At 43.3% G+C, this 26,348-nt stretch overlaps 1 protein-coding gene across 6 annotated transcripts in view; it reads left to right on the forward strand.

Annotated features, from left to right (window-relative positions):
- The window catches only part of LOC137351339 (diacylglycerol O-acyltransferase 1-like), a 167,626-nt gene that overhangs the window by 133,977 nt on the left and 7,301 nt on the right, over window positions 1-26,348 (forward strand). For all 6 annotated transcript variants that reach the window (XM_068015791.1, XM_068015801.1, XM_068015809.1 and 3 more), the window contains 5 exons: window positions 5,520-5,623; window positions 8,226-8,264; window positions 13,459-13,500; window positions 15,028-15,072; window positions 22,875-22,987. In XM_068015791.1, coding sequence (XP_067871892.1) covers window positions 5,520-5,623; window positions 8,226-8,264; window positions 13,459-13,500; window positions 15,028-15,072; window positions 22,875-22,987 — 343 coding nt within the window. The remainder of the gene's footprint in view (window positions 1-5,519; window positions 5,624-8,225; window positions 8,265-13,458; window positions 13,501-15,027; window positions 15,073-22,874; window positions 22,988-26,348) is intronic.

The following is a 26,348-nucleotide window of genomic DNA, read 5'->3' on the forward strand; positions in this document are numbered from 1 at the left end:
TGCAGTTACGTTGCTCGGTGTTGTCTATAGACCGCCAACTAGTGGGAAGGACATGGAGGAACAAATTTGTGAGGTGCAAAAATTATAGGGTATTTATAATGGGAGGTCTTTAATTATCCAAACATTGACTGGGTTACTAGTAGTTTAAAGAGCAGTGAGGGGCAAGAGTGTGTTCGGGAAATTTTCTTACAGCAGTATGTTTCTCGTCCAACAAGAAAGGAGGTACTGCTAGATCTGGTTCTTGGGAATGAGGTGGGCCAGGTGGATCAAGTATCAGTAGGAGATCATTTAGTGATCATTGCATCATAAGATTTAGGCTGATTATGGAAAGGACAAAGAACAATCCAACGTAAGGATAATTAACTGGGTGAAAGCTGACTTCAATGGGGTAAGAACGGAGCTGGGGCGAATAAATTGGAGTCAGAGGTTGTCAGGGAAAATGGTAGCTACCTTAAAAGAAGAGATAGTTTGGGTACAGTCAAAGTATGTTTCCTCGAAGGGGAAAGGTAGAATAAACAAATCCAGAGCTCTCTGAATGACAAAAGAGGTAGAGATCAAGATAAAAAAGAAAAAGTGTGCTTATGATAGATGCCAGGTAGAAAATACTATTGAGAATCAGGCTGAATATAGAAAGCCTGGAGGGGAAGTGAAAAAGCAAATAAAAGAAGCCAAGAGAGAGCATGAAAAGAGACTGGCAGCTAACATTAAAGGGAATACCAAAGTTTTCTATAGACATATGAATAGTACAAGGGTGGTAAAAGGAGGAGTTGGGACAATAAAGGGGATTTATGCATGGAGGCAGCTGAGGTATTAACTGAATACTCTGCATCTATCTTTACTAAGGAAGAAGATGCAACCCCAGCAATGATGAAAGAGGAGGTAATTCAGACACTAGAAGGGTTTACAATTGGTGAGGACGTATTAGATAGGCTGTCTGTTCTTAAAGTGGATAAGGCAACAGGACCAGATGAGATGCATCCAAGGATACTGAAAGAAATGAGGGTGGAAATCGCAGAAGATGATAATTTTTTAGTCATCCTTAGATGGTGCCAGAGAACCGGAGAGTTTCAAATGTTACACCCTTGTTCAAAAAAAAAAGGGTGTAAAGGTAAGCCCAACAACTACAGGCTAGTCAGTTTAACTTTGGAGGTAGGGAAACCTCTAGAAAGAATAATTTGGGACAAAATTAATAGTCACATGACAAATGCAGGTCAGTTAAAGAAAGCCAGCATGGCTTTTTTTTAACGGGAAAATCATGTTTAACTCACTTGATGGAGTTTTTTTGAGGAGGTAATAGCGACTTGATGAGGGTAATGCAATTGATGTGGTGGTGTATATGGACTTTCAAAAGGCATTTGGTACAGTGCCACACAACAGACTTGTGAGCAAAATTATAGCTCATGGAATAAAAAGGATGGTAGTAACATAATTATAAAATTAGCTGAGTGACAGGAAACAGAGTAGTGGTTAATAGATGTTTTTCGGGCTGGAGGAAGGTTTATAGTGGAGTCCTCCACAGGTCTGTGTTGGGACCCTTACTCTTCCTGATATATATTAATGACCTAGACCTTTGTGTACAGGGCACAAATTCAAAGTTTGCAGATGATACAAAACTTGGAAGCATTGCGAAGTGTGAGGAGGATAGTGTAGAACTGCAAAAGGACATATACAAGTTGGTGGAATGGGTGGACAAGTGACTGATGAAGTTCAATGCAGAGAAATGTGAAATGATGTATTTTGGTAGGAAACACAATTCTAAAGGGGGTGCAGGAGCAGAGGGACCTGGGTGTATATGTGCCTAAGTCATTGAAGATGGCAGGACAGGTAGAGAGAACGGTTGATGAAGCATATAGTATCCTGGGCTTTATTAATAGGGACATAGAGTACAAGAGCAAGGAAGTTATGTTGAACTTATAAAAGACACTAGTTCGGCCTCAGCTGCAGTATTGCATCCAGTTCTGGGCACCGCACTTTAGAAAAGATGTGAGGGCATTGGAGAGAGTACAGAAAAGATTCAAGAGAATGGTTCCAGGGATGAGGAGCTTCAGTTATGAAGATAGACTGGAGAAGTTAGAACGGTTTCCGTTGGAGAAGAGAAGGCTGAGAGGAGGTTTGATAGAGGTATTCAAAATCATGAGGGGTCTGGACAGAGTAGATAGCGTGAAAGGATTGAGAACGAGAGGGCACAGATTTAAAGAAATGGTTAAGAGAAGCAAAAGCGACATGTAAAACTTTTTCACGCAGCGAGTCATTAAGGTCTGGAATGCGCTGCCTGAGAACGTGGTGGAGGCAGATTCAATTGAAGCATTCAAAAGGGAATTAGACTGTTATATGAAAAGGATTTGCAGAGTTACGGGGAGAAGGTGGGGGGATGGCTTTAAGTGAATTGCTCATTTGGAGAGACGGTGCGGACACAATGGTCAGAATGGTCGCCTCCTGCACTTTAACAATTCTAAGTGGGACTAATTGGTAGCTCTTTACCAAGTGCGGGCATGGGCACAATGAGCTGCAAATCCTGCTTCTGTGTTGTGTGATTCTGTAAGTTGCTCTGGTTGAAAATATCCCAGTATAATTCAAGACTCTAGGCTCTGAGCACTTCAACCTAATAAATTGTGGAATGCTTAACCGCTCATATCGCTGTAACTTGCTATAATTTAAGTTTGACATTTTACTGTGCCTGTTTTTAATCATTGCACGCAAGTAATATTTCATTGTTGATAGACATCCTTCCATCACAAAGTGTCTGTAACACAGTGTCAGTTGTTTCCTCGCATCCCTAGACGTTTGTCTTTGAGCGCTTTGGTGCTTAAGCACTGGTCCCTGCTGCTCCATTCACTGGATCCACACAAGCAAATAAGAAGAACTGACTCCCACTAGTTTGAGTGTACATTCACAAAAAAATAAGTTAACCATCAGGGCTATTAAACCCCTCGTCACTATCCATTTTATCTCCTATTAGCAAGCACTCTACTGTGGGTGTGATGTCCTCAAATAAAGAATGGCTGTTTGGGTTAACCAGATGACAAGAGGCAAATCTTCAGGATAGCAGAGCTCCATTGAATATAGATATGTAAAATGGCATGTTTCTGAAGAGGAAGTCTTATCAGTGTGACCTTTTAACTTAGTAATTCTTCACTGATGATGACAACTTTGGTTTGTTTTGTCCTTGGCGATATTAGGAAACTGTTTAGAATGAACAACATTGGAAAGGAGTAGGCTATTCAGCCCCTCAAGTCTGTTCTGCTAAGAATATCATGGCTGATCTTTACCTGTACTCCATTTACTCACCTTTGTTTCATATTCATTCATGCCCTTGCCTAACAAAACTATCATTCTCAATTGTCAGTAAGTGAGGAGGGGTGTGGGGTTAGGAGAAATTCCCTTACACAGAGGAATATTGAAACATGGAATGCTGTGCTTTGGAGTGGTTGGTGAAAAGACCATTGCATCTTTTAAGGGAAAAGTGGATAAATATTTTAAGCATTGGAAAATATGGGGATTTGGGATTAGTTTCAGATTACTCCAGCATAGAGCTGATGATCTAATCCAGATAGCCGAGTGGTGAAGGATCAAACTAGAGCCCGATCTTTACACGTTAGAAGCTTTTATTTATAGCGGCACACACTACAGACATGCATTTCCAAACCCACCGCCACAGTTTCAATCTGCTCTTATGTGTAAGAGCACAAGTGAATCTCCCAGTTAATGTCCACCACCTGAATAGAATTAAACAATTAATATACAATTTACAGCTGACACAGACCCGATGGGTTACATGGCTTCTTTCAGTGCTGTAGTACTAATGTGACTCTAAATTTTTACCAAAATCTGATTTTTATGAACAGGAAAAGCCCATTAGGCCAAAAAGCCAGTCCATTTGCTACAGATTAGCATTAGGGTGCGGTAGTGTAGTGGTTATGTTACTAGACTAATAATCCAGAAAATTGTTAGTTCAATCCCATTGTGACAATTTGGGAATTTGAATTCAGATTTGAATCCTGTAGGTAATCAGGTTAAAACAAGTAGCTACAAATGGCAATGAAGTTAGTGGATTGTTGTAAAATCTCAACTACTTCATCAATATCCTTTCTGGAAAATATCCTCTCCTTACCAGTTCTGGATGATATGTGACACCAGTCCCACATTAAGTGACTCTCAACTGCCCTCTGAAGTGGCCAAGCAAGCAGTACCAAACTACACCACCTTCGTAGAGTAACTAGGGGTGGGCAGTAAAAGTTCAGAATATATATTCTTTGTCCCCATTGTTTGAATCCTTTGCCATAGTGAAGAAGCTGCCTGAGTAAACTTGGTATTCTCTTCAAATAAGCTTCAATGAGGTCACCTTCAAGTTTCCGCATCAGAGAGAACCAAATCCAGTTTTGATAACATTTCCTCACATTACTGGTTCAGAGGTTGCTTAATTTTTCCCTTGCAACGCATCTTTCCCGGCAGACAGGGTGGGCTGATGAGTACTCAGCGCAATGAAGTAAGATATCTGTACTGGCTGCATAGCTGCTCAGTTACAGTAGTGAGTTGTGGCAGGAAATGAACCTGTTCTGCCCCCTGCTGACTATAATCTGCAAGTATTTGTATATTGATTGGAGTGAAGTTTTTTCAAAAAATTGGGATGAAACTTTTGGTGAGGTTGTAGTGATAATTTGCACTCTTCATAAATTCAGTCATCCTGTGCTCTTTTGAAAAGCCAAGGTATGAAAGAAAAAAGACTTGCATTTTCATGACCTCAGGATAGTGTAAATAAGGAGAAACTGATTCCACTAACGGATGGGCCAGTAACAAAGGGGTAATGGGAGGAAATTGTTCTACACAGCGAGTTGCTATAATCTGGAATGCACAACCTGAAAGGGTGATGGGAAAAGATTCAGTAATAGCTTTCGAAAGGGAATGGAAATGTATTCCAGAAGGGGAAAATTGCAGGGCTGAGTGGAAAGAGCGGGGGAGTGGATATCTCTTTCAGAGATCCAGCCCAGGCACAATGGGCCGAATGGCCTCTTACTGTGCTGTCACCTCCTACATTACATCAGTGACTACACGTCAAAAGAAGACGATTTGCATTTATATAGTACCTTTCATGACCACTGGACATCTCAAAGCATTTTACTGCCAATTAAGTACTTTCCTGTAGTTACTGTTGTAATGTAGGAAAGTACTTCATTGACTGTAAAATGCTTTGAGACATCCGGTGGTCATGAAAAGCATGATACAGATGCAAGCCTTTATTTTGTTTTCTGTATGTTGCTATGATTTATTGCCCATTCCTGGTTACTCTTTAGAGACGGTTGGTGAGCCTTCTGCTTGAACTGTGTGGTTATACTGCAGTGGCTTGCTAGACCACTTAAGAGGAAAGTTAAGAGTCAACCACATTGTGTGGAGCTGGAGTCGCATATAGGCCCAAACTGGGGAAGGATAGCAAGTTTCCTTCCCTACGATTCTATGATCATTTGTTTATCATCTTCATTGCCACCCCTTTATTTTGACGTCTTTTTCTGTTCATTTTCTAGACATGTATTACTTCCTGTTTGCTCCCACCCTGTGCTATGAGCTAAATTTTCCCCGGTCGCCCCGCATCCGCAAGCGGTTCCTGCTGAGGAGAATGTTTGAAATGGTGAGCAATTTTAGACAATTCCATCCCAGAATCTCTTACAGTAGATCCCTCTGTGCTAGAAAATATACTGGCGGGGGTGGGGGGAGTGGCAGGTGTTGGCGAATATAAATTTGCCAGCATCTCTCTCTCAAAGAAATTAGAAGATTTTGTGGCAAAAGCAGATCTAAATATATAAGGAAACCGTACCCATTTGTAAATACAGGTAAGTCTAGTTTACATGTTCTTCCCATCTCTCCTAAAAGTGCAGCTTGTGCTATGGTATATTAATGAGGTTGCAAGTAACCCTTAGCAATGAGGCATTCTTCATGTGTGAACCTAAATGGTGACTGTTGACTCTGTTTAAGAGGGTTGGGCTGCAGTAAACCACAGATGGGCCTCACTTAATGTCCACATGCCCACTTTTCTAGCTATGCTTACTTTATAACCGATTGGAAACTCCAGCTTTTAGCACCACCAGAGGGATTCTATGTTTGCTTTTGAACTAATGATACCCTTCACAGAACAGCAGGATGTAAACCTTAAATTGCGACATGTCTAATTCTGGGCTGGAATAGTTCACCTCAAACAGCAGTTGACCCTTTTGCATTGCCAGCACTGTTGGTCTTAGGGGAGTGGGTAAAAGAGGAGGTTGGTCTTTTTCCCCATTAAACAGTGTTACTGCAGCAAATGTAAATGTCTTTATTCATTCAAGATAATGGTAGGATGCTGTGTTCAGTCCACCATTTACATGGCGCTGGTGCAGTCATGCTATCACCACAAAAAATAAGTAACCAGACAGCAGGTCATTTAATATCTGGAGTATTGAGATCCGTTTTGGGTACTGTATCCTAGGAAGGATCTGTTGGCCGGGGGTGGGGTGTACAGTACAGATTCATCCGTTGCCAAGACTTAAAGGGTTAAATTATGAGGACAGGTTGCATAAAATTGGCTTGTATTCCCTTGAGTTTAAAAAGATCAGGAGTTATCTTTTCAAGACATTTAAATTGATCGAAGAATTCAATAGACTAGATAGAGAAACTACTTCAGCTGTTGAGAGAATCTAGAATAAAGGATACAAAATTATGAGGTATACAAAATTTTGAAGGGCATTGATAGATTAGATAGGAAGAAACTTTTTCCCTTAGCAGAGGGGTCAATAACCAGGGGGCATAGATTTAAGGTAAGGGGCAGGAGGTTTTGAGGTGATTTGAAAAATCTTTTCATCCAGAGGATGGTTGGAATCTGGAACACACTGCCTAAAGAGGTGGTAGAGGCAGGAACCCTCACAACATTTAAAAAGTATTTAGATGCGCACTTAAAATGCCATAGCATACAAGGCTACGGGCCAAGTGCTGAAAAATGGGATTAGAATAGGTAGGTGCTTGATGGCCGGCACAGACATGATGGGCCGAAGGGCCTGTTTCTGTGCTGTATGACTCTATGACTCTAATCTTAAAATTAGGTCTAGACCATTTAGAAATGAAATTGGGAAGCATGTCTCTACGCACACAGTAGTAGAAATCTGGAACTCCAAAGTGCTCTGTATGCTGGGGGCCAATTGAAAATTTTAAGACTCTGATCGATAGATTTTTATTGCATAAGGCTAACGAGGGGTATGGAGCCATGATCTAATAGAATGGTGGAACAGGCTTGAGGGGCTGACTGATCTACTCCTGTTCTGTTCTGATATCACACATCAGGTGACGGGCGGCACAGTGGCGCAGTGGTTAGCACCGCAGCCTCACAGCTCCAGTGACCCGGGTTCAATTCTGGGTACTGCCTGTGTGGAGTTTGCAAGTTCTCCCTGTGTCTGCGTGGGTTTTCTCCGGGTGCTCCGGTTTCCTCCCACAAGCCAAAAGACTTGCAGGTTGGTAGGTAAATTGGCCGTTATAAATTGTCCCTGGTATAGGTAGGTGGTTGGGAAATATAGGGATAGGTGGGGATGTGGTAGGAATATGGGATTAATGTAGGATTAGTATAAATGGGTGGTTGATGGTCGGCACAGACTCGTTGGGCCGAAGGGCCTGTTTCAGTGCTGTATCTCTAAACTAAACTAAACATAAACACAGCAATTACAGAGGAATTCTCAACTGGTGTGTGGTCATGCTGGTGAGTCCAAATGGACCTGCTTACAAGTCTGTATTTTTTTATGTGTTCACTCATGGAGGGGGAGAAAACTATCACTGGCAGAATGGGTTATTTTGAAGTTGGTTTTGCAAATGAAATCTTCAGCTTTTTGGACGGCGCAGTGGTTAGCACCGCAGCCTCACAGCTCCAGGGACCTGGATTCTATTCTGGGTACTGCCTGTGCGGAGTTTGCAAGTTCTCCCTGTGTCTGTGTGGGTTTTCGTCGGGTGCTCCGGTTTCCTCCCACATCCAAAGACTTGCAGGTGATGGGTAAATTGGCTGTTGTAAATTGCCCCTAGTGTAGGGAGGTGATAGGGAATATGGGATTACTGTAGGGTTCGTATAAATGGCACAGACTCGGTGGGCCGAAGGGCCTGTTTCAGTGCTGTATCTCTAAATAAAAAAAATAAAAAAATAAACATCAGACCTTCATCGTTACTCAGTGCCTTCCCACTTCTCCTAAATATTTGGTTTGATATTTGTTTTTCCTTTGCAGCTTTTCTTCATCCAATTACAAGTGGGGTTAACGCAGCAGGTGAGTAATGCCAAATTTGGAGTAGCACACTGTTCTTTAAAAGATCACTATTGATCAGTGTGTTTACCAAATACTTTGGTGGGGTTGGGTAAAAGAGGGAGCTGATCCATGTATCTCATCAACGTGACAACCAAGTAATGTGAAAAATGTTTTGATGGTTTATCATTTTTGCTGTTTTTAGTTTTGACATTTTATCAAGGCTTTTTCTTGGTTTCTTGGTGAATATTTATGTTCCACGGTGAGGGAGGTTAGAATCTTTCCAATCCAGGCACCATGTGTCAGTATCAGGGATTTCCAAGACACGTTTGGCAAGATTGTCTGCAGAATAAAGCTCCCAAAATATAAGGGGAAAAACAATAACAATGCGGTGGTGGTGTGGTAATGTCACTGAACTAGTAATCCAGAGGCCCAGGCTTATAACTTGGGGACTCTGGTTCAAATACCACCGTAGCAGCTAGTGGAATTTAAATGCTATTAATATAAAATAAATCTGGAGTTGAATACTAGTCTCAGTAATGGTGCTATGAAACTATCATCATTTGTTGTAAATATCCATCTGGTTCACTAATGTCCTTTTAGGGAAGGAAATCTGCTGTCTTTACCTGGTCAGGCCTACATGTGACTCTAGACCCAGAGCAGTGTTGGGGGGGATCTCAGAAATCTATAAAATTCTAACAGGACTTGACAGGGTAGATGCAGGAAGGATGTTCCCGATGGTGGGGGAGTCCAGAACCAAGGGTCATAGTCTAAGGATACGGGGTAAACCTTTCAAGACTGAGATGAGGAGAAATTTCTTCACCCAGAGAGTGGTGAGCCTGTGGAATTCGCTACCACAGAAAGCAGTTGAGGCCAAAACATTGTATGTTTTCAAGAAGGAGTTAGATATAGCTCTTGGGTCTAAAGGGATCAAAGGGTTTGGGGCGAAAGCGGGAACAGGTTACTGAGTTGCATCATCAGCCATGACCATAATGAATGGCGGAGCAGGCTCGAAGGGCCGCGTGGCCTACTCCTGCTCCTATTTTCTATGTTTCTATTCTTAACTGCCTTCTGAAATGGCTGAGCAAGCCACTCAGTTGGCAATTAAGGCAACAATTAAGGGACCAACATCCTTGCTGGGAGGTTTGCTAGTACTATTGGGGGGAGGGGGGGGGGGGGGGTTAAACTAATTTGACAGGGGGATGGGATACAGAGTGGAAGCACAGTAGGGGGTGATATACAATCAAATCACTATGGAGAGGGACGATGTAGGTGTAGTGATCAAGGAGGGGAATTGTGATATACTTGATCAAATTAGCATTGAAAAGGAGGAAGTATTAGCGGGCTTAAAGGTGGATTAATCCCCAGGCCCAGATGAGATGTATCCCAGGCTACTATGTAAGGCAAGGGAGGAGGAGGGGCTCTGACCCAAATTCTGAAATCCTCTCTGGCCACAGGAGAGGTACATAGGAAAATAGGAACAGGTACCAGAGGACTGGAGGATAGCGAATGTGGTACCATTATTCAAGAAGGGTAGCAAGGATAAACCTGGTAATTATAGGCCTGTGAGTCTAACGTCAGTGGTAGGGAAATTATTGGAAAATATTCTGAGACAGAGGATTAATCCCCACTTGGAGAGGCAGGGATAGTCAGCATTGCTTTGTCAGGGGGAGATCATGTCTAACTAACTTGATTGAATTTTTCGAGAAGGTGACTAGATATGTAGATGAGGGTAAAGCAGTTGATGTAGTCTACATGGACTTCAGTAAGGCTTTTGATAAGGTCCCGCATGGGAGATTGGTTCAGAAGGTAAGAGCCCATGGGATCCAGGGCAATTTGGCAAATTGGATCCAAAATCGACTTCGTGGAAGGAGGCAGAGGGTGATGGTCAAGGGTTGTTTTTGCGAATGGAGGCCTGTGACCAGTGGTGTACCGCAGGGATCAGTGCTGGGACCCTTACTGTTTGTAGTGTACATGAATAATTTAGACGTAAATATACGAGGTATGATCAGTAAGTTCACAGACACGAAAATTGGTGGTGTCGTAAATAGTGAGGAGGAAAGCCTTAGATTAAAGTACGATGTAGATGGACTGGTAAGATGGGCGGAGCAGTAGCAGATGGAGTTTAATCCTGAGAAGTGTGAGGTGATGCACTTTGGGAGGCCTAACAAGGCAAGGGAATATACAATGGATGGTAGGACCCTAGGGAATACAGAGGGTCAGAGGGACCTTGGTGTACTTGTCCATAGATCACTGAAGGCAGCAGCACAGGTAGATAAGGTGGTTAGGAAGGCATACGGGATACTTGCCTTTATTAGCCAAGGCATAGAATATAAAGTTGCCACCCAAGTTGATATGGTTGTTAAGAAGGCGTATGGTGTGTTGGCTTTCATTAACAGGGGGATTGAGTTTAAGAGCTGCGAGGTTATGCTGCAGCTTTATAAGGCCCTGGTTCGACCACACTTGGAATATTGTGTTCAGTTCTGGTCGCCTCATTATAGGAAGGATGTGGAAGGTTTAGAGAGGGTGCAGAGGAGGTTTACCAGGATGCTGCCTGGACTGGAGGGCATGTCTTACGAGGAAAGGTTGAGGGAGCTAGGGCTTTTCTCATTGGAGCAAAGAAGGATGAATGGTGACTTGATAGAGGGGTACAAGATGATGAGAGGCATAGATAGAGTGGATAGCCAGAGACTTTTTCCCAGGGCGGAAAGGGCTATCACCAGGGGGCATAATTTTAAGGTGATTGGAGGAAGGCTTCGGGAAGATGTCAGAGGTAGGTTCTTTACACAGAGTGTGGTGGGTGTGTGGAATGCACTGCCAGCGGTGGTAGTAGAAGCAGATACATTAGGGACATTTAAGCGACTCTTGGATAGGTACATGGATGATAGTAGAATGAAGGGTATGTAGGTAGTTTGATCTTAGAGTAGGTTAAAGGTTTGGCACAACATCGTGGGCCGAAGGGCCTGTACTGTGCTGTACTGTTCTATGTTCTGTAAGAGCAGGGAGGTTATGATGGAGCTGTATAAAACACTGGTTAGGCCACAGTTGGTCGCCACACTATAGGAAGGATGTGATTGCACTGGAGAGGGAGCAGAGGAGATGCACCAGGATGTTGCCTGGACTGGAGCATTTCGGTTATGAAGAGAGACTGGAAAGGCTGGGGTTGTTTTCCTTGGAGCAGAGAAGGCTGAGGGGGGACCTGATTGAGGTATACAAAATTATGAGGGACATTGATAAGATAAATGGGAAGGAACTTTTTCCCTTAGCGGAGGTGTCAGTAACCAGGGGGCATAGATTTAAGGTAAGAGCAGGAGGTTTAGGGGGGAGTTGAGGGGAAAAATAAATTCACCCAGAGGGTGGTTGGAACCTGGAACGCACTGCCTGAAGGGGTGGTGGAGGCAGGAACCCTCACAACATTTAAGAAGTACTTAAATGAGCACTTGAAATGCCATAGCATACAAGGCTACGGGCCAAGTGCGGGAAAATGGGACTAGATTGGACAGGTGCTTGATGGTCGGCGCAGGTGCGTTGGGTCGAAGGGCCGTTTCTGTACTGTAAAACTCTGTGACTCTAAATGCTGGGCTTGCCAACGACACCCACATCCCATGAAAGAATTTTTTTTTAAATGTCTGAAACCAATCCTCAGAAAAATCACTGGCTATTAAATTATGTGGAGTCATGCTGAATCTATAGCACAGAAGTAGGCCATTCAGCCCAACTGTTCATACCATTGTTCATCACCCACACAAGTCTCCTCTGACTCTAATTACCTCTTTATGCTTTTTCCCCTCAATTCCACTCTTCCTCATGTATACCTTAATACTATCTGCTTCAATTACTCTGATGTAATTTTTATAGTCTTCATCCGTTGGCCTGGGCTAGACCTGGCAGAAAAAGGTTGGTCTTTAACCCAGCTGCAGCACAAGTCTTTGATGAATGACTCTCTTTAAATGAGCATCTTTCTTTTTTTGGAATTTTTCTGAGCTGTTGAGCTCTCCGATTGCAGTCTGAAAAATCTAGAATTTGAGCCCTGCTCCCGATGTAACAGAGCAGTGTGGCACATTCTAGGGTATATTTATACCGTGGACTTGTTTGCACTGAAAAATAGCATGAAAACCTTCCATTTTTAAAGCACCTTTCATAACCTCAGGGTATTCAAAAGTGCTTCACAACCAATTAACTACTTTTAATCTACTGTCACTGTTGTAGGAAAGGTGACAGACAATTTCCACACAGCAAGCTCCCACATACAGCAATGAGATAATGACCAGACCATTTGTTTCAGATTTTGGTTGAGGGATAAATGTTGGCCTTGAAATTGGAGAGAACTCCCTACTCTTGTTCGAATGATGCCATTGTATCTGTAAAATCTAGTAGAGAGGATAGACCGGGATTAGGTTTAACTTTTCATTCAAAAGATTACGCCTTCAACAATGCAGTAGTCCCACGGTATTGCACTGGGGTGTCAGCCTAGATTTGGTGCTTGAGTCTCTGGAGTGCAACCTAAACCCATGACCTGACTTCGAGGAAAAAATGCTACCCTCTGAGGGCTCCACAGTGTCTTCTCGTTTACATTGTTGGGAGGAATTAATGTAGGTGATAATATGTAGCTGCAAGTACAGAATTGTGCAGCTGGTAAAAATAAATGTTCACAACTCTAGTTCTGGCACTTTTGCCAGTATTGACAGAAAATTCGTAGAAGCCAACTGTGTAAAAATGCATTGCTACTTATACAAGCGAGTTGCAATACAGGTCCACACAGACAGTAAATATTATGCCCAATGTATTCTCACAGTCAAGTCCTCCCTCCCACCCCCACCCATTTGTGTTGACTGGTTCTTTGCCTTTTTTCCAAAGGACCTCTCCGATACCTGATTTGTGCATGTGTTGTCTTGGAAGCATTAGGTCAACCTTGATAACATTCTGTGCAGGGTTACGGGGAGAAGGCAGGGGAATGGAATTGAGTGAATTGCTCTTTTGGAGAGCCGGTGCGGACACGATGGGCCAAATAGCCTCCTGCACTGTAACGATTCTGTGATTGCAGTCCTGATGTATAAATAGAGTTTGTTACCCTAGTGTGTTTAAAAAGTTGGTAATATAATTCACTGATGCACAGTGTCCTGTACTTGGTGCTAAGTTTTATACCCTTGTATTGAATGTCTTGTATAGAGATGTTCTGTAAGTTGAGGAACTTAGAACTTTTCCTTTGTTTCACTAGTGGATAGTACCAGCCATACAGAATGCAATGAAGCCATTCAAAGTAAGTAACTGGTTATAATGTTAATCAGATATTAGACTCTTGTTCTTTCAGTTTTTTTCCGTTGCTATGGATGGATGCATAAATCTTAAACGATGATCGTGTGAGCATACAGAACATACTAAAATGTCTGCACTGAGGAGCTGCTGTAAAAAGTGATCCATTTGCTGCGCCATTGATGGCCATACCTTCAGTTGCTTAGGTCCTAAGTTCTGGAATTGATTCCCTCTCCTCCTCTCTACCTGCCTTTCCTCCTTTACAACCATAGAAAGGTTACAGCACAGAAAGAGGCCATTCAGCCCATCATGTCTGCGCCGGCTGAAAAACAAGCGGCCCAATCTTATCCCTCCTTAAAACCTACTTATTTGTGCAAGATTTTGGCCATCTGCCTTACTATCGTCTAATGTGGCTCAGTGTCAAATTTTGTATTTTAGTGCTGCTGTGAAGTGCCTTAAGACTTTTTTTGCATTAAAGATGCTATATAAATACTAGTTGTTGTTGCTGCTGTTGTTTCAGTTGTGACCAAATCAAACTTGCGTTGAACTTATTTGTGCTCAGAACAAACCATTTGTGGCACACAGTAGTCAGCACTGAGCCTCCCAGATTGGATAAAATAGAGCACCATCTATAATGTCCCATCAAAAACTCCCAGGGCAGGTTCAGCATGGGTTAGATACAGAGTAAATCTCCCTCTACACTGTCCCATCAAACAATCCCAGGACAGGTACAGCACAGGGTTAGATACAGAGTAAATCTCCCTCTCCACTGTCCCTATCAAACACACCCAGGACAGGTACAACACTGGTTAGATACAGAGTAAAGCTCCCTCTACACTGTCCCTATCAAACACACCCAGGACAGGTACAACACTGGTTAGATACAGAGTAAAGCTCCCTCTACACTGTCCCCATCAAACACTCCCAGGACAGGTACAGCACGGGGTTAGATACAGAGTAAATCTCCCTTTACACTGTCCCATCAAACAATCCCAGGACAGGTACAGCAAGGGGTTAGATACAGAGTAAAGCTCCCTCTACACTGTCCCCATCAAACACTCCCAGGACAGGTACAGCACGGGGTTAGATACAGAGTAAAGCTCCCTCTACACTGTCCCCATCAAACACTCCCAGGACAGGTACAACACGGGGGTTAGATACAGAGTAAAGCTCCCTCTACACTGTCCCCATCAAACACTCCCAGGACAGGTACAGTATGGGTTAGATACAGAGTAAATCTCCCTTTACATTAACTCACACATCTTTTTTTAATCCTACCTTTGAATACCCTGAAATAACTAAGGATCCAGACATTGTACATTGAGAGGACCTCTTGACTCTGTTCAAAGCTTCTACCTGGGTGCATCTTGAAGTTGGATTTTATTTAATTTAATGGCATTTCTTCTGCTTCAGTCTGTTTTAGCACATTCCATATGCCCACACAATATTCACCTTTGAAGATCAGTTAATGGCCAAGATTTGTATTCCATGTTTGTGTGCGTGTATAATAAACCCTGGTAATTGTTAATTTCAGGATATGGACTATTCCAGGATGATAGAGCGCCTACTGAAGCTAGCTGTAAGTAATTTTCTTTCTTTGGAAATTAAGTTTGCGACAGTTCGCTTTGTTCAACTAAAGTACTCTACATTTTCAATTTAACATAGATATGCAATTGGCCAAGCCCCTAATCCCAGAGGGAAAAGTTGGTGCAGGGAGGTATCTACCATTCTGTAGTAGCCATGTGACCTCTTCTCTCCTGTACCCCCACCCCATACCTGCGTTCTACATTGGCAGTGTCCAAGGCTTAGACGATGGGCTGGACCCAGTCCCGGCTTTGAACCTCTGCTGTTTTACAATTTTGGAGGATTTGAAAAGGCTGGTGGATTTAGACCAGCGAAGGAGCAGCTTGTCAGCATCAATCAGGAATTGGATCTTACTACAAAAGCAAAATACTGCAGATGCTGGAAATCTGAAACAAAAACAGAAAATGCTGGAAATACTCAGCTGTGTATTTCTAGCATTTTCTGTTTTTGGTTAGCTTTTAATAGTTTACCCTAGCACACAAGTTTCATGGGGAACAGGCAAGGGTAAACCAGGCCAGGAAGTGAGCAACAAAAGAGCTGAAGGTCACTGATTCTCTGCATATTAGTGGACTTAAACACTGAATGAGGCTCCCATTTTTATATGAATTTGAAAGCACAGCAGTTGGCCATTCAGCCCAGCCTGTCCCTGCAGGTGTTTATACTCCACATGAGCCTCCTCCCACCTTACTTCATCTCACTCTATCAGCATATCCTATTTCTTTCTCCCTCATATACTTACCTAGTTTCCCCTTAAATGCCTCTATCGTTTGGTGTAATCAATGCCTGGCCCATTCAATGGTTGCGGCACATGGATCCTGACCATTCTTCGAAAGGTTGGACGCTGTCAGCCGGGGCTCATTGGGTAGCGATCTCACCTTTGTGTCAGAAGCTCATGGATTTAAGTCCCAGTCTGGAAATATGAACACATAATCCAGACTGTTGCTCCCAGTGGAGTACTGAAGAAGCACTGCACTTTTGGAGGTGCCGTTCTTGGGATGTGCTGTTAAACCGAAGCCCTGTCTGCCCGCTCAGGTGGATGTTAAAGACCCATGGCACGACTTGGGGGGAAAAAATGCAGGGAGTTCTCCTGGTGTCATCAACCAACATCATTAAAATGGATTATCTGGTTGTCGTCGTGTTGCTTCATGGGCCGTTGCTGTGTGGAAATTAGCTTTGAGTTTCCTACATTGCAACAGTGACTCTACATTTCAAAAGTACTGCATTGGCTGTAAGGTGATTTGAGACATCCTGAGGTTGTGGAAAGCACTGTGTAAATTTCTTCCTTGAGTAACATCTCATTGTAGGTTCACATCTGTTGTAAGCAGCGATGGTCACAGGATGAAAGTCTTTGTGATTTATCAGTTGCTCCAGTGATTCATTACATTACATAGAATTTACAGCAGATAAACAGCCCAAAAGGTCTTTATCAGTGTTTATGAATTATGAGCCTCCTCCACCCTACTTCATTAAACCATATCAGCATTCTCTCTATTCCTTTCTCCCTCAGGCACATATTTTTTTAAATATTTATTCTGGGATGTGAGCGTTGCTGGCTAGGCGAACATTTATTGCCCATCTCGAATTGCCCTTGAGAAGGTGGTGGTGAGCTGCCTTCTTGAACCGCTGCAGTCCATGTGGTGTAGGTACACCCACAGTGCTGTTGGGAAGGGAGTTCCAGGATTTTGACCTAGTGACAGTGGAGGATATGTCTCCAAGTCAGGATGGTGTGTGACTTGGAGGGGGACATTTTTATTCTTTCATTGGATGTGGGCATTGCTGGCTAGGCCAGCATTTATTGCCCATCCCTAATTGCCCTTGAGAAGTGGCAGTGAGCCGCCGCTGCCTTGAACCACTGCAGTCTATGTGTAGATACACCCACAGTGCTGTTAGGAAGGGAGTTCCAGGACTTTGACCCAGCGACAGTGAAGGAATAGCGATTATTGTGGCCTAACCAGACCTTTATAAAGGTTCAGTATAACTACCCTGCTTTTGTACTCAATACCTCTATTTATGAATTTCCAGATCACACATGATTTGCTAACTACTCTCTCAATATGTCGTGCTCTTCAAAGATCTGTGCACATGAACCTCCAGGTCCCTCTGTTTCTGCACACTCTTTAGAACTGTGCCATTTAGTCTTTCTTGCCTCATCCTATCCCTTCTGTATTAAATTCTATCTTCCATTTATCTGTCCATTCTACCAGCCTATATATGTCCTAGAACCATAGAAATTGAACAGCACAGAAGGAGGCCATTCAGCCCGTCGTGTCCACGCCGACCTAATAAACTAGCCTCCCAAACTAATCCCACCTTCCAGCACCTGGCCCTTGGCTTTGTAGGTTACAGCACTTCAGGTACATGTCCAGGTACATTTTAAAAGAATTGAGGATTTCTGCCTCCACCACCGTTCTTAGCAGTGAATTCCAGACACCCACCACCCTCTGGGTGAAAAGGCTTTTCCTCATGTCCCCTCTAATCCTTCTACCAGTCACCTTAAATCTGTGTCCCCTGGTAACAGAGCTCCTTGCCAGGGGAAACAGGTCCTTCCTGTCCACTCTATTTCGGCCCCTCATACTTTTGTACACCTCAATCAAGTCACTCCTCAGTTCCAGGGAATACAACCCTAGCCTATCTAATTTTTCTTCATAGCTGCAAACCCTGGCAACATTCTTATAAATCTCTTCTGTACTCTCTCCAGAGCAATTATGTCCTTTCTGTAATGTGACCAGAACAGCATGCAATACTGCAGTTGTGGCCTAACCTGCATTTTATTCAGTTCCAGCATCACATCCCTGCTTTTGTATTCTATACCTCGGCCAGTAAAGGAAAGCAATCCATATGCTTTCTTCACCACTCTATTCACCTGACCTGCCACCTTCAGGGACCTGTGGTCATGCACTCCATGGTGTTTCACTTCTTCAACCCCTCTCCATATCCTCCCTTTTATTGTGTATTCCCTTGCTTTATTTGCCCTCTCCAAATGCAATACCTCACACTTCTCTGGATTGAATTCCATTTGCCACTTTTCTGCCCACTCAACCAAGCCATTGATCTAATTCTGGAGTCCACAGCAATCCTCTTCACTATCAACTACACAGCCAATTTTTGTGTCATCAGCAAATTTCCCAATCATGCCTCCCGCATTTAAGCCCAAATCGTTCATATAATCCACAAACAGCAAGGGACCCAACACTGAGCCCTGTGGAACGCCACTGGAAATGGCTTTCCATTCGCAAAAACATCTGTCGACTACTACTCTTTGTTTCCTGTCACTGAGCCAATTCTGGATCCAACCTGCCACATTCCCCTGTATCCCATGGGCTTTCATACTACTGACCAGTCTACCATGTGGGACCTTGTCAAATGCCTTACTAAAATCCATGTAAACCACATCCACTGCACTACCCTCATCAATCCTGCTTGTTACTTCCTCAAAAAACTCAACTAAGTAAGACATGACTTTCCCCTATCAAATCCATGCTGATTATCCCTGATTAATCCATGCCTTTCTAAGTCACAGTTTATCCTATCCCTCAGCATAGATTCTAACAATTTACCCACCACTGAGGTCAGACTGACTGGCCTATAATTATTTGACTTATCCCTCACAGCCCTTTTAAACAATGGTACAACGTTCGCAGACCTCCAATCATCTGGTCTTCGCCTGTATTTGGTGAGGTTTTGAAGATGACCCTCAGCGTATCCACTATTTCCTCCCTGGCTTCCCTCAAGAACCTGGGATGCAATCCATCCAGTCCTGGCAATTATCCACTTTCAGGGGTGTCAGACCCTCTAGTACTTCCCCTCTCATTATGCTTATCGTATCCAATATTTTACACGCCTCCTCTTTAACTACAATGTCTGCATCAACCCTCTCCTTTGTGAAGACAGAGACAAAAAAATCATGAAGGACCCTGCCCACATCATCTGCATCCACACATAAGTTCCCCTGTACATCTCTGATAGGCCCCACCCTTCCAGAAATCTGCCTACATATTTGTTCTTCTATCTCCCTCTCACTATTTGGGGATCTATAGTACACTCCTAGTACTGGATCTCCACCCATATGGCCTCATTTGATGACTCATTTTGCATATCATCCCTCCTCAAAACTGTTATTGATTCATTAACTAATAATGCTACACCCCCTCCTGTTTTATCTCCCTCTCTGTCGCACCTGAAAACTCTATATGCAGGGATGTTGAGCTGCCATTCTTGCCCCTCTTTAAGTCAAGTTTCCATTATAGCAACAATATCGTGTTGCCATGATTCTATCTGTGCCCTCAACTTATCGGCTTTATTTACTCTACTCCTTGCATTTAAATAAATACCCTTTAACATTGCCAAATTCCTGTGTTGCACACTTTTCAACCTTTGCTTCATCTGTCTTTCAGAGTCACTCGCTAATTTTGCTAATTTTCAGCCTCCTGTTCCCTACCCTGAAATTGTCCTAAGACTGCGCTCAGGTTCTCATCCCCTGCCAATCTAGTTTAAACTATCCCCAACAGCACTAGCAAACCTTCCTGCAACGATATTTGTCCCAGTCCTGTTCAGGTGCAGACCGTCTGCCTTGTACAGGTTCCACCTTCCCTAGAACCGATCCCAATGCCCCAGAAATCTGAAGCCCTTTCTCCGACACCATCTCTCCAGCCATGCATTCATCTGGTGTATTTTGCTATTACTATACTCTCTAGCACGTGGGCTTGGGAGTAATCCAGAGATTACTACCCTTGTGGTCCTGCTTGCTAATCTCTTTCCTAACTCTCTAAACTCAGCCTGCAGGACCTCATCCCTCTTTCTTGCTATATCATTGGTACCAATGTGGACCACGACCTCCGGCTGTGCACCCTCGCCCTCCAGAATGCTCTTTAGCCGCTCGGTGATATCCATGATCCTTGCACTAGTGAGGCAGCATACCATCTTGGAATCCTGTCTGTGACCACAAAAATACCTATCTGTTCCTCTAACCATAGAATCGCCTACCACTATTGCTCTCTTGTCCTTTTTCCTCCCTCCCTGCACAGCTGTCCTGTTGCAGTTGATTGGTATCCTCTTCGCTGACTGCCACCCTTTCCTTCCTAATAGTACTGTGGGTGTACCTACACCCAAGGACTGGTTCAAGAAGGCAGCTCACCGTCACCTTCTCGAGAGCAATTAGGGATGGGCAATAAATGCTGGCCTAGCCAGCGACGCCCACATCCCCCAAACGAATATTTAAAAAATTTATCATTGGCAAATTTTGAAATTTAACTCTATTCCAATATCCAAATTGCTTATTTTTATTGGTCCTAGCACTGACCTTTGGAGAACACCACTGTTTAACAGCTTCCAGGCTGAAACAACCATTTACCATGACTGTCCGGCTTAAAGATAGAAAACAAGTTGACTCTGACCCTCTTAGTCATGAGCCTCAATATTGGTTGCCAGCCTTTTAGAAACATAGAAAATAGGAGCAGAAGTAGGTCATTCGTCCGTTTGAGCCTGCACTGCCATTCATTACGATCATGGCTGATCATCCAAACTCAGTACCCTGTCTCCACTTTCTCCCCGTATCCCTTGATCCCTTTAGCCCTAAGAACTATATCTAACTCTTTCTTGAATATATTTAATGATTTGGCCTCAACTGCTTTCTGTGGTAGAGAATTCCACAGGTTCACCACTCTCTGGCTGAAGAAATCCCTCCTCATCTCAGTCCTAAATGGCTTACCCCCTTATCCTTAGACTGTGACCCCTGGTCCTGGACTCCCCCACCATGGGGAACATCCTGCATCTAGTCTGCCCAGACCTGTTAGAATTTTGTAGGTTTCTATGAGACTGTCAAAGGCTTTCTTAAAATCCATATAGACAACCTCTCCTGCATTCCCTTCATCAACTTTCTCTGTTACTTCATGAAAAAAATCAGTGAAATTAGTCAAGCACGATCTGCCTTTTACAAATCAGTGCTGGTTCTCCTTAATTAACTCAAACCTCTCCAAATGCCTGTTGATTTTCTATTTTTCACCCTGATTATTGTTTCTAAAACCTTGCCAACTATTAATGTTAAACCAACCGGCCTCTAGTTACTTGGAATGTCCTTAGACCCTTTCTTGAATAAGGTTGTCACATTTGCCACTCTCCAATCCTCTAGCACCTCCCCCGTATCCAGGGAAGATTGAAGATCATAGCAAGCCCTTCTGTCTCCACACCCACTTCCTTTAGCAATCTGGGATGCACGCCATCTGGACCAGGTGACTTATCCACTCTAAGCATAGCCAGCCTTTCCAGTACATCCTGCCTTTCAATTTTCACCCCATCCATTACCTCTACCATCTCCGCTTCTACCAATATTTTGTCAGCATGGTCTTTACTTTGTATCAGTGTTTGCTAAGAGTCATTAAGTATTCTAGCCTTGCCATGTGCCTCGAAGCATATATCACCCTCTTTGTTCCTAATAGGACCCACCCCGCCTCTTACTATTTACATGCTGGTTTAAGATCTTTGGGTTCCCTTTTATGCTAACTTCTGTCTCTTTGCCTGTCTTATTTTCCTCTTCGCTGCCCCTCGCAACTTATTTTTTTTGGCCTGGTTCTCACTTGTACAATTCACCTGCTGTGCATCGTACACCCTCTTTTTTTTGTGCTTTCATCATATTCTCTATCTCCCTCATCATCCAAGGAACCCCGGCTTTGGTTCTCCTGCTTTTCCCTTTTGTTGAAATGTACCTAGCCTGTACCTGAAACATCCTTAAAGATCACCCATTATTCAGTTACAGTTTTTCCTGTCCATCTTTTTTACCATTTTACCCTAGCTAGATCCCCTCCGATCCCATTGAAGTTAGCCCTCTTCCAATTTAGAAGTTGAACTTTGGATTGTTCCTCGCTTTTCTCCAATACTAACCTAAACACTCTTACCCAGTGCTGCCCAACAGATACTTGGCCCACCTCATTCCCCAGTACTGGATCCAGCAATGCCTCCTTTCTGGTTGGTCTGAACATACTGGTCCAGGAAGTTCTCCTGAACACGTTTCCCTGTACTTCTCTAGGCTTTCTGCAGTATTGAGCTCTTAGCATCTGATATAAGCTTTGTTTCCTGCCTTAAGGTACCCTGTATGTTCTTTGACATCCGGGGAGGGGGGGGTCTAGATTAGTAAGTCCCACCCTTTTTCTTGCAGAAACCTATTTGTTCTGAACCCTTTTTATTTCTTCCTTGAATGCCTTCCACTACTCTTGACACTGATTTATCTTCAAGTGACAGTTTCCAGAAGAGAACTGGTTTGAAATAAAATGATTTTGCTGTTCTTTCAGCACCGGGGGAGAGTTGGCATAAGGGGCATCAATAGCTTTCTCCTGCGTGTAGGATTGTATGGCCTCAGCAACGGAATGTTGTAGCTGTGACCCCTGTCTCATCACTCTATAGTGTTGCTTGTCTGTGCTCCTATTACACACCCACCAACCTCCAATCCTCATATACACCTTAGAATTCTTGTTTGAGCTGTGGGGCTGCGTTGACATTTAATATGTCGGCTGTGCTGTTTGTATTAAAGTGAGCAACTCCCAGTATCCAAGACTACTTTGGAGTTGGGCACTTAGCTCTTGAATAATAACACTTTTGTTTAATTTGTGCGTAATTGAAGCTTATTAGCAGTGGATGAACATATCTGATGCAGCACTGTCACAGATAACTGGTCCTGTGTTGGAGTCGATAACTGGCTTGTGGTTGCACTGCTTGTCTTCACCTAAGTGGCTTTCCATAACCTAGAGAAGAGAAATGTAACAAAAAAATACCTCGGACCAGAATCTCCATTCTTTGCCTTTGCAGGTACCCAACCACCTGATTTGGCTCATCTTCTTCTACTGGTTCTTCCACTCCTGCATGAACTTTTTAGCTGAACTGATGAAGTTTGGAGATCGGGAGTTTTATAGGGACTGGTGGTAAGAACTGAGCTCTGAAGTAATGTGATATTGCACTTGATATCAATCCTGAAGGACCTTCTTTTCTAGAAATTTCAATTGGGAATATTTCACAGAATCACAGAATTGTTACAGCACAGAAGGAGGCCCATCGAGACTGCACCGGCTCTCCGAGTGAGCAATTCATTTAAGGCCATTACATAGCCCTGTACATTCTACCTTTTCAAACAACTATCTAATTCCCTTTGAATGCCTCGATTGAATCGGCCTTCACCACACTCTCTGGCAGTGCAGTCCAGACCCCAACCACTTACTGCATGAAGAAGTTTTACCTCATGTCAATTTTGCTTCTTTTGCCAGTCACTTTACATCTGTGCCATCTCATTCTCAATCCTTTCACGAGTGGGAACAGTTTTTCTCTATACACTGTCCAGATCCCACATGATTTTGAACACCTCTATCAAATCTCTCCGCCTTCTCTTCAAGGAAAACAGTCCCAACTTCTCCAATCTGTCTTCATACCTGATGTTCATCATCCCTGGAATCATTCTTGTGAATCTTTTCTGTACTCTCTCCAATGCCTTCACATCTTTCCTAAAGTGCGGCGCCCACAACTGGACACAATACTCCAGCTGAGGCTGAACTAGTGTCTTATACAAATTCAATATAACCTCCTTGCTCTTGTACTCTATGCCCTTATTAATCATCTTCTCCTCTTCTTTGGCCTCCTTGTCTCGAGAGACAATGGGTAAGCGCCTGGAGGTGGTCAGTGGTTTGTGAAGCAGCGCCTGGAGTGGCTATAAAGGCCAATTCTAGAGTGACAGACTCTTACACAGGTGCTGCAGATAAAATTGGTTGTCGGGGCTGTTACACAGTTGGCTCTCCCCTTGCACTTTTGTCTTTTTTCCTGCCAACAGCTAAGTCTCTTCAACTCTTTAGCCCTTATGGCTGTCCACCAGCTCTGGCGATCACTGGCAACTGATTCCCATGACTTGTGATCAATGTCACAGGACTTCATGTCATGTTTATTAATAAAGCCCAGGATACTACATGCTTTATTAACCACTCTCTCAACCTGTCCTGCCACCTTCAATGACTTATGCACATAAACACCCAGGTCCCTCTGCTCTTGCACCCCCTTTAGCGTTGTACCCATTATGTTATATTGTCACTCCATGTTCTTCCTTCCAAAATGAATCACTTCACATTTCTCCGCATTGAACTTCATCTGCCACTTATCCACCATTCCACTAGCTTGTAAATGTCCTTTTGAAGTTTAATACTATTTTCCTCACAGTTCACAATGGTTCCAAGTTTCGTATGATCAGCAAATTTTGAAATTGTACCTTGTACACAACGGTCTAGGTTGTTAATATATATCAGGAAGAGTAAGGGTCCCAACACTGACCCCTGTGGAACTCCATTACAAACGTTCTTCCAGCCCGAAGAGCATCCATTAACCACTACTGTTTCCAATCACTCAGCCAGTTTTGTATCCATGTTCATACTGTCGCTTTCATTCCATGAGCTTTAACTTGCTCACAAGTCTATTGTGTGGCACTGTATCAAGTGCCTTTTGGAAGTCCATGTACATCATATCAACAGCATTTCCCTCATCAACCCTCTCGGTTACCCCGTCAAAAAACTCAAGCAAGTTAGTTAAACATGATTTTTCCTTAACAAATCCATGCTGACTTTCCTTAATAAATCCGCATTTGTCCATGTGACTATTAATTTTGTCCTGAATTATTATTTTTAGAAGTTTCGCCACCACCGAAGTTAAACTGACTGGTACACATATGAACATACAAATTGGGAGCAGAAGTAGGCCATTCTGCCCTTCAAGCCTGCTCCGCCATTCAATAAGATCATGGCTGATCTGTTTGTGTCTCAAATTCCACAGTCCCATCTACCCCCGATAACCTTTGATTCCCTTGCCTAATAAGAATCTATCTACCTCCGCCTTAAAAATTTTCAATGACACCGCCTCCAGCACTTTGAGGCAGAGGGTTCCAAAGTTGCACAACCCTCTAACAAAAAATTTCTCCTCATCTCTGTCCTAAAAGGGGGACCCTAATTTTAACACAGTGCCCACTAGTTCTGGTTTCACCCACAAGAGGAAACATCCTTTCCACATCCACCTTGTCAAGCCCATTCAGGATCTTATACACTTCAATCAAGTCTCTCCTCACTCTTCTAAACTCCAGTGAAAACAAGCCCAGTCTGTCCACCCTTTCCTCATAAGACAACCCGCTCATTCCAGTTATCAATCTAGTATACCTCCTCTGAATCGCCTCTAATGCATTCTCATTCTTCCTTAAATAAGGAGACCAAAACTGCACACAATATTCGAGATGTGGTCTCATCAATGCCCTGTATAACTGAAGCATAACATCCTTTTATTTTCAATTTCTCTCATAATAAAGGATAGCATTCTATTAGACGCCTTTATTACTTGCTGTACCTGCAAACTAGCTTTTCGTGACTCATGCACTAGAACACCTAGACCCCTCTGCACCTCGGAATTCTGCAGTCGTTCTCCTTTTAAGTAATGCTCTGCTTTTTTTATTCTTCCTGCCAAAGTGAACAACTTCACATTTTCCCACATTATACTCCATCTGCCAGATTTTTGCCCACTCACTCAACCTATCTATATCCGTCTGCAACCTCCTTATGTCCTCTTCACAACATACTTTCCTACCTATCTTTGTGTCATTGCAAATCTAGTTACCATGGCATTGCTCCCCTCATCTAAGTCATTGAAATAAATTGTGAAAATTTTGAGGCCCCAGCACAGACCCCTGCGGGACTCCACTTGTCACATCCTGCCAATTAGAAAAGGACCCATTTATGCATACTCTGTTTTCTACCAGCCAGCCGATCTTCTATCCATGCTAATATGTTACCCCCTACACTATGAGCTCCTACTTTGCGCAATAGCCTTTTATGTGGCACCTTGTCCACTGTAATAGTTTCCTTGATTAAAGTTGCCACTCCCCCTTCTTTCTTATCCCCCTCCCTATCATGTCTGAAAACCCTGTAACCAGGAACGTTAAGCTGCCATTCCTGTCCCTCGTTAAACCATGTTTCTGTAATAGCTATGATATCATACTGCCATGTGTCTATCTGTGCCCTGAGCTCATCTTTATTTGCTATACTCCTTGCATTGAAATAGATACCCTTGAGCACTGCCAAACTCTCTTATTTTCTAACAAGAAATGCTGGAACCACTCAGCAGGTCTGGCAGCATCTGTGAAAAGAGAAGCAGAGTTAACGTTTCGGGTCAGTGACCCTTCTTCGGAATGGTTCCGAAGAAGGGTCACTGACCCGTAACGTTAACTCTGCTTCTCTTTTCACAGATGCTGCCAGACCTGCTGAGTGG

The sequence above is a fragment of the Heterodontus francisci genome, chromosome 2 (genome assembly GCF_036365525.1).
Source record: "Heterodontus francisci isolate sHetFra1 chromosome 2, sHetFra1.hap1, whole genome shotgun sequence".
Lineage (NCBI taxonomy): Eukaryota > Metazoa > Chordata > Chondrichthyes > Heterodontiformes > Heterodontidae > Heterodontus > Heterodontus francisci.